The sequence below is a fragment of the Leucoraja erinacea genome, chromosome 2 (genome assembly GCF_028641065.1).
Source record: "Leucoraja erinacea ecotype New England chromosome 2, Leri_hhj_1, whole genome shotgun sequence".
Taxonomy (NCBI): domain Eukaryota; kingdom Metazoa; phylum Chordata; class Chondrichthyes; order Rajiformes; family Rajidae; genus Leucoraja; species Leucoraja erinaceus.
Window position 1 is genome coordinate 115,792,338 of NC_073378.1, and position 18,836 is coordinate 115,811,173.

General features: G+C 43.2%; 1 protein-coding gene across 1 annotated transcript in view; it reads right to left on the reverse strand.

Annotated features, from left to right (window-relative positions):
• Nucleotides 1–18,836, reverse strand: part of paxip1 (PAX interacting (with transcription-activation domain) protein 1) — a 113,694-nt gene that overhangs the window by 19,318 nt on the left and 75,540 nt on the right. Inside the window, 2 exon segments of the mRNA XM_055664246.1 lie at nt 10,481–10,524; nt 11,154–11,338. Coding sequence (XP_055520221.1) covers nt 10,481–10,524; nt 11,154–11,338 — 229 coding nt within the window.

Consider the following 18,836-nt stretch of genomic DNA (forward strand, 5'->3'; position numbering starts at 1 on the left):
CCCGGGAACGCGAGCTGATCTGGGAACTGAAGCCAGTCCCGGGAACGCGAGCTGATCTGGGAACTGAAGCTAGTCCCGGGAACGCGAGCTGATCTGGGAACGGTAGCCAGTTCCGGGAACGCGAGCTGATCTGGGAACTGTAGCCAGTCCCGGGAACGAGAGCTGATCTGGGAACTGTAGCCAGTCCCGGGGACACGAGCCAATCTGGGAACTGTAGCCAGTCCCGGGGACGCGAGCTGATCTGGGAACTGAAGCTAGTCCCGTGGCACACTGGCGACCTGGGCGCTACAGCCAGTCCCGGGGCAGGCGAGCCGACCTGCGGACTGCAGAAAACAAATTGAAAAACATGTGAAAACTAATGTGAAAAACAACACCAAGTGTCACGCTATGGCTCACACAGACATGAGTCCTGGCCCCTATGCAGAACAAGGTTGCCAACTCCTGGTCTCTGTGATAGGGCATGAAATGGTAATGATGTAGTACAGGGGTCTCCAAACTGCGGCCCGCGGGCCACATCCGGCCCGCCACGAGATTTTATCCAGCCCGCAGCAAGTTCAGCGCAGGACGGAGCGAGTCAGTTGGGCTTCGAGTCGGGGAGCACGGCTGCCTGGAGCTGCGCTTAGTTTTGTTACTGAGTAGGTCCCTCGAATTGTCAGAGCCGAGATCAAGGGCCACCGTGAAGAAGGGTGCAATGGGGGGGGGGGGGGGTGTTCGGCAGCGCGTAATAACGTGCGATCGTTCCTCTCTACCCTCTCTGTCTCTGCCCTCCCTCCCTCTGTCCCCCTCTCTCTCTCTCTCTGCCCCCTTCCCTCTCTCTCTCTCTCTCTCACTGTCTCTCTCTTTCATTAAATTTATAAAACTGATAATTCTTTATTTTTTCCTATGGCCCGCAAAAATGTGCCAAATATATAATGTGGCCCTCATGCTGAAAAGTTTGGAGGCCTCTGATATAGAAGAACAGCTATGATCCTTTAGGAATGCAGAGCAGGCACAAAGGGCCGAATGGCCTACTCCTGCTGCTATTTTATTCTTATGACCTACTTTAGTGTCTGTTACAAGTTTGTGTAAATGTTCTCTGGTTTGTTTTATGTGGGGGGAGGGGGTGGGGGTCGTCGGAAACTTTTTTTTCAGATTCTTACCTTGCCAGAGATGCGATTAATTTCCGGATGGCATCTCCGGTCGCTCTGCGGCCTACCATCGATGGAGCTGGAGACCTCCTCGGCCTGGCCTTAAGCCTCACCACGGGGCATGGACTTAACATCGGAGCCGATCCCTTGCTCCAACAGCGACCTACGGGCTTTTCCATCATGAGCTCGCAGTCTCGGGAGAGACCGCGGATGTCAGGAGCTCCAACGACGCAGAGGTTCGACCAGCCCTGACATGGGGTTCGATCACCGGTGCGGGAGAGCTGAGATCCCCCCGATGCAGGAGCTGATGGCCCCGGCTACAGGAGTCAAGATCGTCCCGTCAATGGAGGGCTCGAGGCCCCCGACCGCAGGAGAACAATGAAGGGAAGAGATTTTAACTTTTTTTCACCTTCCATCGCAGTGAGGAATGTGGTGGAGTCACTGTGGTGGATGTTGATGTTAAAATGTGTTTTGTGTGTTCCGTTGCTTCAATTTGTATGACTGACTTGGCAAATGAAATTCCTCGTATGTTGCAAAACATACTTGGCTAACAAAGTATTATTGTGATTGTGATTGTGATATCAGTGGGAAGAGAAACAGGGTCAGCATTTTTGGTTGGAGGCCTTTTATCAGAACTGCAGGGTCTCCAATGTGAAATATTGAGCTAAAGATGCAATGCACTGCCCAAATGGATAATAATAAAAGCTACTTCATATTTTATTATCTAGACATGGAATGCCAAGCCATAATAAGCTGCTGACCAACCATACGTAAAGAAGAATAGTATAGACTGTGGACCAAAGGGCCAGTTTCTGTGCTACTCAGATACTTTCCCTCTGGACAATGTTTTTTCTCTTTGCACAGACAATCCACCAGTTTATTTATAAAGGCGAAAGAACACATTGTGTTTGCTTTTAGCACAAACAAAAATCTATATCAGCTGACAGCTCCAGGGCAGTTGCTGCCAGCAGAGGTCTCAATTTTATCCGTTTGACAGGCAACATAATCTGCAAATTGTCTCTAACTTTATACTCATCCACTGGCAGCCGCTCACAGGATTTCTACCAGACATTTGAAAAGTTTGATTGCTAAAACACTTGGAGCATAGTTATTACATCCAAAAACTGTCAGGAAAATGTAATTTGTTCAATACCACGAATAAGTAGGTAGTGCAGCGGGTCATTACATCCAAGCTCCACGTTCTGACTTAATCAACCTCAAGGAGTGCAATTACATTAAACAATGACAATTAATTAGTCTGAAGAAGGGCCTCGACCCGAAACGTCACCCATTCCTTCTCTCCAGAGATGCTGCCTGTCCCACTGAGTTACACCTGCTTTTTGTGTCTATCTTCAGTTTAAACTAGCATCTGCAATTCCTTTCCACACAAATAAAGCAACTATAGGCCTGAAGTCTCTTACCTAACTAACAGTCAAGCCCAGTTAACAGATGTGTGAATGCTCTTCACAAAATTAGGATTTCAACAAAAGCGTAAAAATTAAATATTTCCACTAAATTCACATTACTATTAGGCACGGCTGATTTAGAACAAAAATAAATCTGCCAGAGCAATAATAATAATAATAATATCTTTTATTGTCATTGCACATAAGTGCAACGAGATTTGGTATGCAGCTTCCATCTGATGTCATAACTTAAATAACTAATAAAATTTAGATTTAGATACCCCGATAACATGGTTTGTGTGAGTCAAGAAAAAGGATGGTCAGCTTTTCGGGTTGAGACCCTGCATTAGGACTGAGAGAATCCAGGGGATCATTTGCGTCTACGGATGCTGCTATAATTGCCAGCAGTTTGACAAACCTCGAAATAAAATTTGTAGGAACAAGACCCTAAAGAAGGGTCTCAACCCAAAACGTCACCCATTCATGTTTTCCAGAGGTGCTGCCTGACGTGCTGACTTACTCCAGCACTTTGTGTCATCTTCCAGCAGTTTGTTTTGTGAGCCACAATCCCTTGTGTTTCCATTTAAGAGCAATGTTCTCCAGCTGGTCCACCAAGGTGAATTCACAGAAACCCCTACCTGTTTTGAAGCCCACTTTCACAAAGTACCTCACACTAAGTTCCAGGAATATTGCTGCTATTTCAGTTGTCAATAGAATGAATGGGTTTGGGGAAGACATCCGCAGTTACAGCCTTATTAAAATGACGTTTCATAATTCGGTACTTAGAATTCAGGAGAATATTCAGGGAAATTTGTGTAGCCAGATTGAAGTACAGCACACCTTAGACGTAGGAAAGAAGAGGGAGAGCTAGGAAATTAAGTCAAATGCAAGTATGGGGCAAGGTTGGGTGGTATACTTGTAAATGTAATGCATTTATAAAAGAGGCCAACGAGATGGCTTTGGTCTTTTTATGTCTTGTTAGTGGGGGCAGTCTAATTAACAACATGTCATCACTCAGATCACTGTCATCACAAGAGGTGGTGGAATACTAGACATGAACAAATAGAGGTCAGTAGTAAACTAATAGAGGTGAACCATGCAGTTGCAGTGAGGATCAAGAAGCTGTAACAGTGCTCAAGCTGGAGACTGCCGATGCAATGTGCAAGAGTGCAAGGATTATCTAGAACAGGTGATGTGCCGGGTGCACATAAACTTCAATAATTCAGAGAAACCTTGTCAAATTCCGCCAAGGCAGCTGTGCAGTTTATACTGTTTAAAACCTAGAGTTTGAAAGAAAATAAGCCTATCCATTGACAACCACAAAACCTTCATGTGGCAACAGAAACCCACCTGGTCCACTGATACACTACAAGAGAGGAAACTCGTCATCTCTCAACTGGCCTGTTTCAATTTAGTTAGTTTAGTTTAGTTTGGTGATGCATCATGGAAAAGGGCCCCTTTGGCCCACCGAGTCCATGCCGACCAGCAATCAACTGTACATTAGTTTTATTCTCCACACAAGGGACAATTTCACAGCAGCCAATTAACCTACAAACCTGTACGTTTTTGGAATGTGGGAAGAAACCGGAGCATCCAGAGAAAACACACGCGGTCACAAGGAAAACGTACAAACTCCGTACAGATAGCACTCGTAGTCAGGATTGAATATTGGTCTCAAGCGCTGTAAAACAGCAACTTCACCGCTGTGCCACTGTGCTGTCCCTATGTGACCCAAGACCTGCAAAGAGGTTGAGGCTCAAACATTGGCCAAACAACTAGCATTAAACCTGGCAGCAACATCAAACGTGGCAATCACTCTCAACTCACTCGATTTAAAAAAAAAATTCTGAACGCATCATAAGCCTGAGGAAATATAATACTTTGAAATATTTGACACGTATGAGTCCTGTTGGGATTCACTTGGTCTGCAGCAGGCAAAATCTGACTCATCTCCTCTGTGCATATCAAGCTGTTGCAGGTACAATGTATTCAGAAAGTATTCAGACCCCTTCACTTTTTCCACATTTTGTTAGTTATAGCATTTTAAAATTGATTAAATTAATTTTGTTTTTATCATCAATCTACACACAATACCCCAGAATGAAGAAAAAAAAACAGGTGTTTAGAAATTTTTGCAAAGTAATTGAAAAGAAATAACTGAAATATCACATTTATGTAAGTATTCAGACTCTTTGCTATGACACTCAAAATTGAGCTTAGGTTCATCCTGTTTCCATTGATTGTCCTTGAGATGTTTTTACAACTTGATTGATGTCTACAACTAAATTGATTGGACATGATTTGGAAAGGCACATGCCTATCTATATAAGGTCTCACAGTTGAGAGTGCATGTCAGAGCAAAAACCAAGCCATGAAGACGAAGGAATTGTCCGTAGACCATTTATAATAACCCATAATAAAAAAGCGGAAACAGATGTTTAGAAATTTTTGCAAAGTTATTAAAAAGAAATAACTGAAACAATACATGTACATAAGCATTCAGACCCTTTACTCAGTACTCTGATGAGCGATTACAGCTTCAAGTCTTCTTGGGTATGATGCTACAAGCTTGTCACACCTGTATTTGGGTAGTTCCCCCCGTTCTTCTCTGCAGACCCTCTCAAGCTCAGATTGGATTAGGTAGGCCAATGCAAAGCTATTTTCAAGTCCATCCAGAGATGTTCGATCGGGTTCAAGTCCGGGCTCTGGCTGGGCCACTCAAGGACATTCAAAGACTTGTCACGAAGCCACTCCTGCGTTGGCTTGGTTGTGTGCTTAGGATCGTTGTCCTGTTGGAAGGTGAACCTCTGCCCAGTCTGAGGTCCAGGACGCTCCGGAGGAGGTTTTCATCAAGGATCTCTCTGAACTTTGCTTTGTTCATCCTCGAGGGAAAGTTGAATGAAGCAAAGTACAGAGAAATCCACTGTGCTCTTCGGGACCTGCAATGCTGCAGAAATTGTTTTATATCCTTCACCAGATCTGGGTCTCGCCACAATCCTGTCTCGGAGGTCTACGGCCAATTCCTTCGTCTTCATGGCTTGGTTTTTGCTCTGACATGCACTGCCAACTGTTGGTGCACAAAAATGCTGGAGAAACTCAGTGGGTGCAGCAGCATCTATGGAGCGAAGGAAACTGTCAACTGTTGGACCTTACATAGACAGGTGTGTGCTTTTCCAAATCATGTCCACCAATTTAATGTACCACTAGTGGACTTCAATCAATTTGTAGAAACATCTCAAGGATAATCAATGGAAACAGGGTGAACCTAAGCTCAATTTTGAGTGTCATAGCAAAGGGTCTGAATACTTATGCAGAGCTGCCAAGTTTTGTCAGAGCATTTCAGTATTCTAATACCTGAAAATCAATATTTTGCTGAGGAAATCAGTATTTTTACGCAGTGCAATTTTGTTGAAAAAAATGTTTTTTTTTAAATGTGCGGTCATACCCATGTAAGAGGACAAGAATGCAGAACTTTGCTACCAATTGACATGCCTTCGATACAACTTACTTGACAGTGCATTCATTGCCATTTCTTTGTATACTTGTTTGAAATGCTGCTTCCAGATGATGTAGAAGCCATTTTTGAAGCCTCCCTCGCCCTCCCTCGCTCTCTCTCCCTCCTTCCCCTTCCTCTCCTTCCTTCCCACCCTCTCCCTTTCCCTCCCTCCCCCTTTCCCTCCCTCTCTCCTTCCTTTTTTTCTCCCTCCCTCTCTTATTCTCTCCCTTCGTCCCCGAACAGTCTGTGACCCATAGTGCTGTGGCCATAAAGCTTTATGTAAAGCCCATAGTACTATGTGTAAAGGCAATAGTGCTCCAGCTGGGAACGCTATTTTTAGAACCCATAGTGCGGTTAGTTTAAATTCCCACGCGCTAAACTGACAGTGCAGTTTAAACCTGTAGTGGGACAGGCAGATTAAAGCTTACAGAAATAATCATCCAGATCTTGACATTTAAAATACTAATATATTTAATCTGCTATAATTTTGAGTTACAGTATGACTTTTTATATCCTTGCATTTTTAAGCAGCGAGATGAAACAGGAAGTCGGGCCGATGTTTTAAAAATCCGTATTTTACAAAGCAAATCCGTACATCCGTATTCTTATCGCATCTCCATACAAAATACGGAAAATCCGTACTACTTGGCAGCTCTGCTTATGTAAATGTGATATTTCAGTTATTTCTTTTTAATTACTTTGCAAAAATTTCTAAACACCTGGTTTGCTTTTCATTCTGGAGCATTGTGTGTAGATTGATGCTAAAAAAGTGAATTCAATCCATTTTAAAATAAGGCTGTAACGTAACAAAATGTGGTGAAAGTGAAGGGTCTGAATACTTTCTGAATGCATTGTATGTCTGTCCATGAAAGCATGGGTTCGAGTAAACAGCAGGCAGAAATCTGTACAGAGCAGAATCAATAAATGACAGCACAGAAAGCCCAGGTGTGCACCTGCACTCTTGGGACAATCTGCACATTCCCACGTTCTTTCTCGTAGCCATATAAATTATTTTTCCTCCAGTCTATCGGTTATAGCTCCGGAGGTCTCCTCCATTTGATAAGGCAGTCACGTCTATTATTATTAGTCCCTAAGCCATCATTAGTCTCCGCGTATGAAGTTCAACAATTAGATCATCCCCATGATCTCAAATTCTGGGAATACAAACCCAGTCGATGCAACTACAAAGAAATCTTGTTGGCTCTTTGGAATTAAAAGGGCAAACCACATCCATATCGAGTAACATGTAAGAATTTTTATCAAGTTATTAATTGATGTAATTTATAATATAATATGCCAGTTACACTTTAAATCTGCAGGTCATTAGCATCATTACAGCAAGAATATGTTCTCAAGCCTAAAATCTGCCTACAGCTACTACTTTTGCCAGAGCAAGGACATGTTCATCAAAAGGTCAAATATCTCTTTCAGGAATTAAATAGCAATTCACAGTATTTTTTTTTTTTTAAACTGACAAGTTTTAAAAGCTTCGATAAACAGGACTAACTTGTGCCCACAGAACCAGATCATGTGGGTGTAAAAGTACAAGCACTATAATAGTACTGGTACCATTCCTAGCATCCCAGCAAATATTTATCACTCAGTCAACTAAACTAAAATAGATTAAGCAATGATTATCACATTCTGTCTTTTTATTCTCTCAAGACATGTGTGTATTGTCACCAAGAACATAACTTATTTCCCATAACTGCTGTTGAGAAGGTGGCATTGAGGCATATTTTGGAAGTGGTGCAGGCTGTGTAGCGAATGAACTCCTACAATACTGGTCTGCAGGGAGTCTTGGGAATTTGAGTCAGTCAGTGAAAGAAAGGCCATATATTTCCAAGTCAGAATGCTGTTCAACTTGGAAGAGAACCTGTAGGTGGCAGTGTTCCCTTGCAACTGCTGTTCTTGCTCCCCTAAACAGAATTTGCAAGTTTGAGAAGGATTGTTGATAAACTTCAGCAAATTGCAAAAATGCATTTGTCCAGAATAGCATATTGTTGGAGTTGCCCCATACCAGGCAAGTGGAGTGTTTTCCATCGTAGACCTGACTTGTGTAAGGGACAAGATACTTACTACAGAACACCTGTCTTCTATTTTGTATTATGTAGGAGAACAAACACTGGACTATGGACCAAGTGGTGGTACAAGAGATTAGTATAGATGAGTTCACATGGACATGGTGGACCGAACAACCAATTTCTATACTGTATGACTTTGTGACTATGAAACGGCCATTTGACTAGACTCATATGTGTATCAATACTTATGTGGCTGTTCCAGTTAAGTTTCTGATCAATGGTGCCCCAGGATATTGATGATGGGGGATTCGATAAAGATATTTCTGTTGATTTCTTCACTCTTGTTGGAGGATCTCTATCGGTGGGGGAGGAGCCATCTTGAGGAACGGCTGCTTACCAGCAGCCGTCCGTTTTAATTCGCTTTTTTTTATAGTTTTTAGTGAGTCCTGTTTTTCGTTCGTAGGGGATATGGACTTTTTAATGTGGGGGGTAGGTGTCAACTCTACTTCTAGGTCCCTACCTGGTCGGTGAGGCAGCTTTTTCTCCGGGCTGCCCGTCGACCCGTCCTCGTGGCCTACCAGCGGGCTTGGAGCGCCGTTTCCTGGCGGGGACCGCCCAGCACCTCGGCCTCGGTGGCGGCACAGCGCTGGAGCGCTATCGTGGAGTGAATCGGGCGATGCCTTGCCTGGGTCGCCGCGCTGGATCGCCGCGCTGGGGCTCCAGTGAGCTGAGACCGCCGTGTTCAACACCTCCGGGCTGCGGGTCTGCGGAGCGGAGCTGACTTCATCATCGGGAGCCTGGGAGCTCCAAACCAGCGCGGCCTTGTCGGCTTCGGAAGCCGCGGTCTCCAACTAGAAAGCGGCCGTTCCAGGTGGCCCAGCCGCTGAAAGGACTCTCCCGACGCCAGGTCAACACCACCCGGTGAGAATGGCCAGGAACATCGGGCCTCCGTAGAGGCAATTGCGGTGGCCTCAATAGGCCTGACTTTGGGGTGAACTTGGGGTGGGGACTGGACATTGTGCCTGTGGAGGGACGATTTTTTTTTTGTCTGTAATGTAATCCTGTTAGTCTTTGTCCAAGATGGCTGCCGTGAAGGGAGGGTGGACGCTGGCACGCTTTAGCTGCCGCTGCTCTCTCTTCACATTGTGTTTTTGATTTTCTGTTTTTGGACTGAATTCTGTTTTCAGTTTGTGTCTCTGTGATGTCTTTATTATTGATTTTACACTGATTATATGTTTATATTCCTGTTAATCTATGTAAGGTGTCCTTGAGATGTCTGAAAGGAGCCCCACAAATAAAATGTATTATTATTATTTATTATCAGGACTTTTTGTGCTGTTACTCGCTATTTATGACATCAAATCTGCACATTGTTCTGTTATTGATACTTGCAGGTATGGACTGCCTCATTACGCAGGGTGTTGAAACTGAGGAATGAGTGAATACCTCATATCATTCAGCATCAGGCACCGATGGAGCAGCTGAAGGGACTACACTATGGAATTCTTACAGCCATGATGTGGAACTGAGAGGATTGGTCACCAATAGCCGCTAACTTTTTTTCACCCCAAGATCAGTTATGGGCAGATTTGCTGCTATGTTCCCAGCATTACCAGGCTGACTCCACTTGCTGAGGTGGAAAAAAACTTGGAAGATCTCGAGGTTATAAGTCATGAAACAAAGTCATTTTCTTTTCTCTTAAATGTTTTTTTTTCTGTGCCAGGTGAGGAGGGAATATTACTGAAGAAAAGCAACTTTTTTTCTTAAATAAAAATATATATAATCCACAAAGCCAAGTGTGTGAGCTAATAGATTTTATCCAGTGACAATGAACAGAACAAACACAGGAAAAGAAACATTGCAACAGTCCTCAGTTCTGGTCACCACACTTTAGATGGAAGTCATTGTGCTGAAGAGGACACAGAGGAGACTCACCAGGATGTTGCCTGGATTGGAAGACTTTGGTTGTGGGGAGGTTGGACAGGCTGGGCTTGTTTTCCCTGGAAGGAAGAAGGCCGAAGGGTGACCTGATGGAAGTATATAATATTGTGAGAGGCATAGATATGGTAGATAATCAAAATCCTTTTCCTACGACAGGGGCATCAAAAACAAGAGGCCAACGGTTTAAAGTGAGAGGAAGTAGTTTCAGAGGATCATTGGGATGCATTTTTTCCCTCCCACATGGAGAGTGGGTGATATCAGAAACTTGCTGCCAGAGGAGGTGGGGGAAATCAAATCCAATTACTATATTTAAGAGGCAGTGGAACAGACACATAGACAAGGCATTAAAGGACACAGTCATTATGTAGGGAAGTGTGATTAATGTGGATGAGCAAAAAAGGACCACATGGGTTTGCTGGGCATAGGACATATTTCTGTGCTGTATGACTATGATCAACAATACAAATTAATTAACCGTTCACGTACCATCAAAAGCTCTGGTGAGATCTTCAAAGGCACCCGCCAAGCAGCTGAGAACAAAATTCAAAAGAGCGCCATTACAATGTCAATAATACCAAGTTAAATGCCATTTCAATTCCCACAAATCATTAATCTGAAAATTAAAAATACTAACAGGCTAATAAGACAGAGGCAGCACTGTTACGCTGCCTCACAGCTCCAGAGACCCGATTTCGATCCTGACTTCGAGTGCTGTCTGTGGAAAGTTTTGGGTGCTCTGGTTTCCCAACGACGTGCTAGCTTAATAGGTTAATTGTCCTCTGTAAATCACCCCTAGTGCATAGGGAGCGATGCGAAAGTGGGATAACCTAGAACTAGTGTTAACGGATGAATGATGGTCGGTGTGGACTCACTGGGCTGAAGAGCCGGTTTCCAGGCTGTATATTTCAATTCAATCCAAATTGATAGTACACAGCAGGGCAGGAAAAAGAATAAAAATATTGTACAGAGCTTTCAATAAACTTAACTGAATATTCAGCAGTTTCCCCTTAATTACCTATTTCTCTCTTCACACGGTCCGCATGAACTGCTGTATTCCAAGTACCCTCCATGTTGCGTCACATTTTTTCACAATCTATTAAGCCTTCAATCATCAAAACGGTCTGCTAAGAATTTGTCAATTTAAAGTGACATACTCTACCTAAGAAATTTGAAACCAGTTGGGGATTGGGGGCAAGAGGATCCTGCAGTCCAAACACTGTGTAGCGATTATGCTGAATCTGCCGCAAAGCGTCAAAGTTCCCAAGGAGAATGTCGCAAAGCCACAGTGCGTTCACGCATGGTATTCTCCACTCCTTCGCCTTCTCGTATTTCAGCCCGCAGGGTCTGTTCTCAAGACAAGCCATTTGGAAAATACAATCAGTTTAGCAAAAAGGATCAGTCAAACATAGAAGAGCTGAGATGCAAGAGTACACAACTGTTCCCAGGAGCCTCTTTCCATTTTCTCACAAAATCCCCCCTGCTCACATCTCAGACACGGTGTCCTTGAGACTCTTGAAAGGCGCCCATAAATAAAATGTATTATTATTATTACTTTGTACTTCCAGTCAAAGCCAAACATACAAACTTGGTTATTTTTAAAAAAGGAGGCCTATGTAAAATTAAGAACATAACTGTCTAGTGACCAAAGGTACAACGTTCCTCTGGCTGGAATGAATCCTTTAGAGGCACTGCAGAAATGTAGCTGTTTATTGACATTTTGAGATGATCTACAATTTTTTTTTTTTTTTTTTTAATTTTTTTTTAGTTTCTTTATTGTCATTGTAACATGAACCATGTACATCAAAATTTAAAAATGTCAGCTAGTCAGTGCACCATTCAAACATTTCTAAATGCTAACGATACATACAAGGTAAAATATTAAAAAAAGATAAACAACTAAAATAAATATCATGAAAATAGCACGCATAAACACCCAACCCTACATCCTTCTGTCGATTTCACAGTGTAACACAGTCCCTTAGTATGTATCGCCCCTGTGTTTTAAATGTTGGAATGAAGTGAGATTTGGACTTTGAACAATCTTGCAACAGATGTTTTGCTTAAAACAGGTCGCAGTCATTATATTCTAGATTAATATTCCAGGAGAGAAAATCATTTCAAATGAAAATTACACTTGTAAACATAAATTATTTACAAATAGAAGGACAGCAACAATCTGTTGCAAAAAAAAGTCCAATCTGTTCATAAATATATGTTTAGAAACTCAGTATGGCCAATGTTACCTCAAGATCCAAAAGACCAACTTATAAGCTATCTGTCCAAACCTCCACTGGAAAATGCTGCTAAATCCAGATAGTAACCATATACCAGATCACTTTCAAATCAGAGCAAGAATACCCCAACTCTCAAAATGTGGATTACAAGCATGTCTGAGATGCTACATCTTGAAGATATGAGACTCGTCTTAGCAGGAAAATCAGAGCAATTTTTAAAGATATGGTCTCCCTTCATTGATTCATTACAAGTATAGTATGGTGCAACACAATTCTGGAATTAAACCTGTTCACGGATAGGGTGATGGGTGTGGTGAGAAATGAAGCAGGTATATCAACACGTAATGGTCCCTTTTTTTCCCCTTCTTTATTATTCTTCGTTTTTGTCTTCTTATTCTTTTTTAGGCTTTTACATATTCACTCCTGGACTGCACTATTTGGTAGTTTAGGAATTTTACACATTCACTATTTCTTTCACTTTCTCTTTCTCGCTACTTCTCTCTATTTCTTTTTTGTTAAATTTAAAATGGAAGATGTACAATAAATGTATTTTGTCATATGCCGCGGTTTATATAACTGTACACTGCTTTTAATACTGTACACTGCTTCTAATATTAAAAAAAGTAGGCCAAGAACAATGATCAAGAATGCACAGGAAGGTAGTCCAGAATAGATTGAATGACTTGCCCTAAGTTTGTTGCCGCACAGTTGTACTGACTGCTATTCCATCTGCTACTACTCTGCGCAAATTTCCAACTGATCTATATCCTGATTTGACAACCTTCCTTGCCAAGCACAACTCCACCAAACATTGTGCCATCTACAATTTACTGGTTAGACTAGCTAAGTTTTGATGCCGATTATTGCCATAACTTTTTTTAATACTGAAGATATGAAAGTGAATTAGGTGTCAAATTAAACTTTTTATGCTTTATCTGATGGGATAATTTGCAGACTTGATTTTTTAAATCTCAAAATTGTTGTAACATTGATAGAAAAAGGACCTGCATCTTGGAGGCCGAAGGTTGGGTTGTTAGCCAAGAACGATAGACTTTGTTATCCCTCAGTACAGCAACATCAAGAACGATGCTGCTGCACTGAGGTATAGCCAAGTCTATCCCTCATTGCTAGCAGCTGATGGGAAGCGGCTGTAAAGTGGGAAGCAGCTGTACGAGGCTGCGGGGGTGGGGGGAGGGGTTCCTTTCAGAGCGTGTGGGTAGTCTATCCAGGGTTAAAGTTGCGGGGAGGGCAGGAGGATTGAGAAGGAGGGGGTCGGCCGGGGATCATCCAGCTCAAGAGCGGGCCAGCAGGCGATGGATAACAGGACAGCGGGCGGTGGAGCGAGTAACCTCAATTGTCTCGTGTTCGCGCTGACACAGGAGTAAGCTCTACCGCCCGCTGTGATATTATCCATCACCCGCTGACCCACTCCGCTCTATGATCTTTGTTCTTGAGCTAGTCCCCTCACTGTTCAAACGGAGAGCACTGCCAGAGGTGAGCGAGCCGGCAGAAGGCGCTGAGATGGCAGTCGGTTCCGCTGTCCGGTGATGGGGGCCGCTCGTAGCCACGCGAGCTGCTTCCATCCCCGGTCACAATGCGGTGGCGCCCGGAGCACCGTGGCAACGGTGAGTGAACGAGTTACTGGCATGAACCCCGACCCTCTCCTTCTCAACGCTCCTTTCCTCCCCGCAACTTTACCCCTGGCTAGACTCCCCACACGCTGTGAAAGGAACTCTCCCCAGAATTGTCATGTTACTCACGACATGTGACTCATTTATAATTATTTATTTATATTTCTATGAAAATGTTTCCCAATTGGGCCCCGCACCTCCTAAGGCCGGCCCTGCTTGTCACTTCCTATATGAACTCAGATCATATTTGGGAGACAGGACCATCCTACACAAAGCAATGCGGACAATCCCAAACAAATCCATTACTTTTCCAAAGGCAGATAATTCCTACTCCTAGGAATCTTCTCCAATAATGTCCCTCAAATTTTGCAAACCTACTGGCGTATGGTTTTCTGGTTTGTCTGTTGCTCTTCCTAAACAAAGGAACAATATTGGCTATTCGCTAATCTTCTGGTGCCTTGCCTGTGATTCGAGAGGATGCAAAAAATCCCAGCAATCTATCCCTCGCTATCTTCAGTTTCCCAGAATCGAACCTATCAGCCCTGAGAGACCTAATGTTTTTCCAAACACCCAACACCTTAACATCGACATGGCTTAGAATATCCATAGCCCTTAATAACCTCGCCATTATCCATATCCTTCTTCTTGGTGAATACCTTTGTGAAATACGCATTAAAGACCCTATCCACTTCTTATAGCCACACAGTAAATTCCCACTTTTCTCCTTGAGTGGACTTGGCCTTTCCCTCACCCTCTTACTCGTAATACATGTCTGATTCTCCTTAATTCTCAACCATTGCATTCGAATGGGAAATTATACTTTCAAAGAAAAATCGAAACTACGAACAATGGGACCAAATGCTTAGCCCTTTCAAAGAGCCAGCACAAGCACAACCGGGGTGGAACAGTTCTCCCCGTGACCTTCATGGGTTTTCTCTGGGATCTCTGGTTTCCCCCCACACACGGGTTTGTAGATTAATTGGCTTGGTTTAATTGTAAATTGTCCCTAGTGTGTGTAGGATCATATTAATGTACGGGGATCACAGGTCGGTGCGGGCTCGGTTGGTTGCAGACGGTGTTTCCGCGCTACATCTCTAAACTGAACTGATATTGAAAAAATGCAATATTTTGCAATCAAATGGGCATAGCTACAAGACAAAAGACACCAACGATGAAAATCTTGGGCTAGAATCTTCCTTCTATTTCCCTTGATGGCAAGAACCACCTGATCAGGTTTTATTTGTTACTAATTTGGAGAATCTATTCAAAACAAACATCTGTGCCAAACGCACAGTATAAACCCTTCCATTGAATTTTCAGTCATATAATGTACAAAGCTACGGAACAAAATCTGGCGATGAAGTCATTCCCAACAGAATAACTATTACAGAGCTGGTTGTTTGTGTAAGGCAGCAGATGGTATTGAACAGTTGGTGGTTTTGTTTGCAAGCAATGCACAATAAACAACAATTGGGATCGTATTAACATCCTTGCCTTTTAAGAATGAAATGAGGGTAAAGATTCATTGACTACAAACCAATTGCAACTATACAAAACACAAAATAGACCTAAAATATAGGATGAGATATTAATATGGCACCTATTTTGACAAAGATCGATCATCAGTAGCTGAGAATACATGGTTTACTAACTGAAGGGTCGCGATTGAGAATTTGTAGCTTGTTATTTTTGCATAACCCTTGCCTCCTATCCCTCCCCCATTCTGATTTCTTCCTAAGGCTGTTGTACTCATAACGCAATTGTCATGGGTTCGGGACGGTGGTAAAATTCCAGTGGAGCTCTGTGACTGGGCATGCCTACTCAGGAAGGACAAGATGCAAGATCGATCACAGGAAGCTTCCTCACTCTGCGCACATTCATGAGCTCCACCAAAACCCACAGCAAGTTCTTCTCATCAATCATTCCAGTGCTCACCTTTCTGATCCTGCAACATGAGACCGCAGATGCTGGCATCAAGAGCAACAGTCTTCTGGAGGACCTCAGCAGGTTAAGCAGGATTTGTAGGTTGGGAGAGCACAGGAATGGTCAATGTTTTGCATCAAAACCCTGCATCAGGATCAGATAATTCTCATTCTTGTATCACCAATTTCCTCTAGCCCTAAGCTCTCTATGCTCTTCCATTTCTGCTGTATCTCTTTTTATTTCTGTCACATAACGGGAAACTACAATTCTAGCTCTTTGGGCCCCAAACTAGAATACCATCCTAAAATCCAAGATGCTCCTTTGATCAAGCTTTGGACCACATATCCTAATACCACCAACATGGTTCAATCTGACACTAGTAAGTCTCGGACAAAAACTTTGAACAGTACAAAAAAGGACACAAAGTACTGGAGTAATTCAGTGGGTCAGGCAGCATCTCTGGAGAACCTGGATAGGTGACGTTTTGGGTCGAGACAGTTCTTCAGATTGATGGTGGCGGTGTGGGCAGGAAGAGAAGAAAGCTGGAAAAGGTGAGGGGCAATACAAAGCATAGCAGTGACAGATTGGACAGAGGCGGGGGGGGGGAGGGGGGGGGTATTGAGGGGTTGATAGCAGATGGTTAGAACAAAGGTCAGGTTTAAGAGCAGAAGGTGTGAGACAGGTTTCAAGAGTTGTGGATTGTGAAACTAGAGGGAGGAAAATAGCGGGCTGTGGGGAGAAACAGCCGGGAGCCCAGGTGGGGCACAGGGAAAGAAATGGGGAGTGAGGGGGAGGAGTATGCAGGGGGGGGGGGGGGGGGTGGGTGTTAGTTAGAGGTTACCTAAAATTGGAGAATTCAATGTTCAAACTGGTGGGGTGAAGCTGCCCAGGCTTCACCCCACCAGTGCTATTCCTCCAGTTTGCGTGTGGCCTCACTCTGGCAATGGAGGAGGCCCAGGAGAGAAAGGTCAATGTGGGAATGGAAGTTAAAATTGTTGGCAACTGGGATTGCCTTGCAATAGATCAGAATGATCATCAGTAGGACTTTCAATGCAGAGACATCGGAGCAATAAAATAAACAAAATAAGGGGCACACCATCAACTGCTGTGAAAAGAGCTCGAGAGCTCTTGAAAGAGCTCATGTAAACAGCCCCACTGTGCATCCAAATTATTAATCAATATTTTGTTTGCACATCACCAATAAAAACAGCAACTTAAGAGATAAGCGATAAAGAGTTTAACAGGTGCATTCAGTGATAAATGTTTTCAAGGGAGTAAATAAAGAGAGTTTCACAATTTTGAACATCAAAAACCAGGTAACTGGCAAAAAATAGCAATACAATGATTCTGTTTTTAAACTTGTTATATTCCGGACAGCAGAATGAATAACAACTTACACACTGGTTGCCTGGATCACGAGAGAGAGATTTATTACCCAACATTACCTGCTTATATTGAACACCAACTCATTAACATATACATGAATATGTATGAATACATTACAAAACTCAAAGCTTTTATGATCTAGAATACACTTTCAGAAAATGGTGTTGGTGTTGAAAATGGACGATATGAACTGACAAATATGTTAAGTGGAAATTTCTTAAAACAGTTGGGTAAAGAGCAGGGAATGGGGTTAACTGAATAACTCTCTCAGAGTCAACACAGATATGATGGATTAATAGACTCTTCCTTTGCTCTCCCGTTCCGTAATTCTAAAAGGACCATTCAAACAACAGTTTCACTGCGTTCAACTGCAGAAATGTGCTCTGCTCCATTAACTAAAAACAATCCTTCATGATGGCGGGGGCGGATGGTGGAGAGGAACAGTGCTTTGTGAGTGGGCTGGAGATTTACCTCCTACACCGCTGGGACGCTATTAGGTGTTCTGAGGTTGGCAGCGGGAAGTGCCCCAGCGCAGTCATGGCGGTGGGACAGTGCGTTCACGGGTTGACGTGTCTAGGTCGATGAGTCGGCGGAGTGGGCTGCCAGAGGCTCTGCGGCAGCCGGGGCATTGATTGGATCGGGCATCTCTATAGGCCTCACGGAGACCAAGGGGCTAATCGGACATGGCATGCAGCGACAAAGAACATCGACCACATCGCCCAGCAATGTTGACGCTGCAACTCTGACCCAATGACGCCACCAGGACAACAGGCCGTTAAGGACAAGCTAAAACGACATATTTAAGGACTTTGTAACAATAAAGTACCTTAAAAAACTGTAGATGAAAGAAACCTGTAATAATAATAGAAACACTCAATGGTCAATCAGTGTCTGCAGAAAGGGAAACAAAAGTCTGATGAAAGGCTTTAAAATATTAAGTGTTTTTTTCTTTCCATAGAAGTTGCCTGGCCTGTTGGGTATTCCCAGCATTTTCTGTCCGCTCCATTAGTTCTTTGTAACTTTGGATCTGATAGAAAGATATAAAATTCTTAAAGGACGGACAGGGTAGATGCAAGAAAAATGGTCCCGATGTTGGACAAGTCCAGAACCAGGGGGTCACAATTTAAGAATAAGGGGTAGGCCATTTAGGACTGAGATGAGGAAAAATGCTTTCACCCAGAGTTGTGAATCTGTGAATTCTCTGCCACAGAAGGCAGTGGAGGCCAATTCACTGGATGTTTTCAAGAGAGTTAGATTTAGCTCCTAGGGCTAAAGAAATCAAGGGATATGGGGGAAAAGCAGGAACGGGGTATTGATTTTAGATGATCAGCCATGTTCATATTGAATGGTGGTGCTGGCTCGAAGGATAGAATGGCCTACTCCTGCACCTATTTTTCGATGTTTCTGGCACAGAATGCCTCTACGGTGTTTCATATTTTGCTATTACTCCAATCTGTACACCACAGAATCACGACGGTCTTTGAAAAGACAGGTGCTAATGATGATCCATAATTAAGGCATCATCAATCATTCCACTTCAGCGGGAACATTCACAACCTGTTTACCTCTGTGAAATTATTTCCACTTATATGATGGATTAGTTCTTCAGGCAAAGTAAATGCAGCAGTCAATCTGTGTGACCGCTATACTCTGCATGATGCAGATATA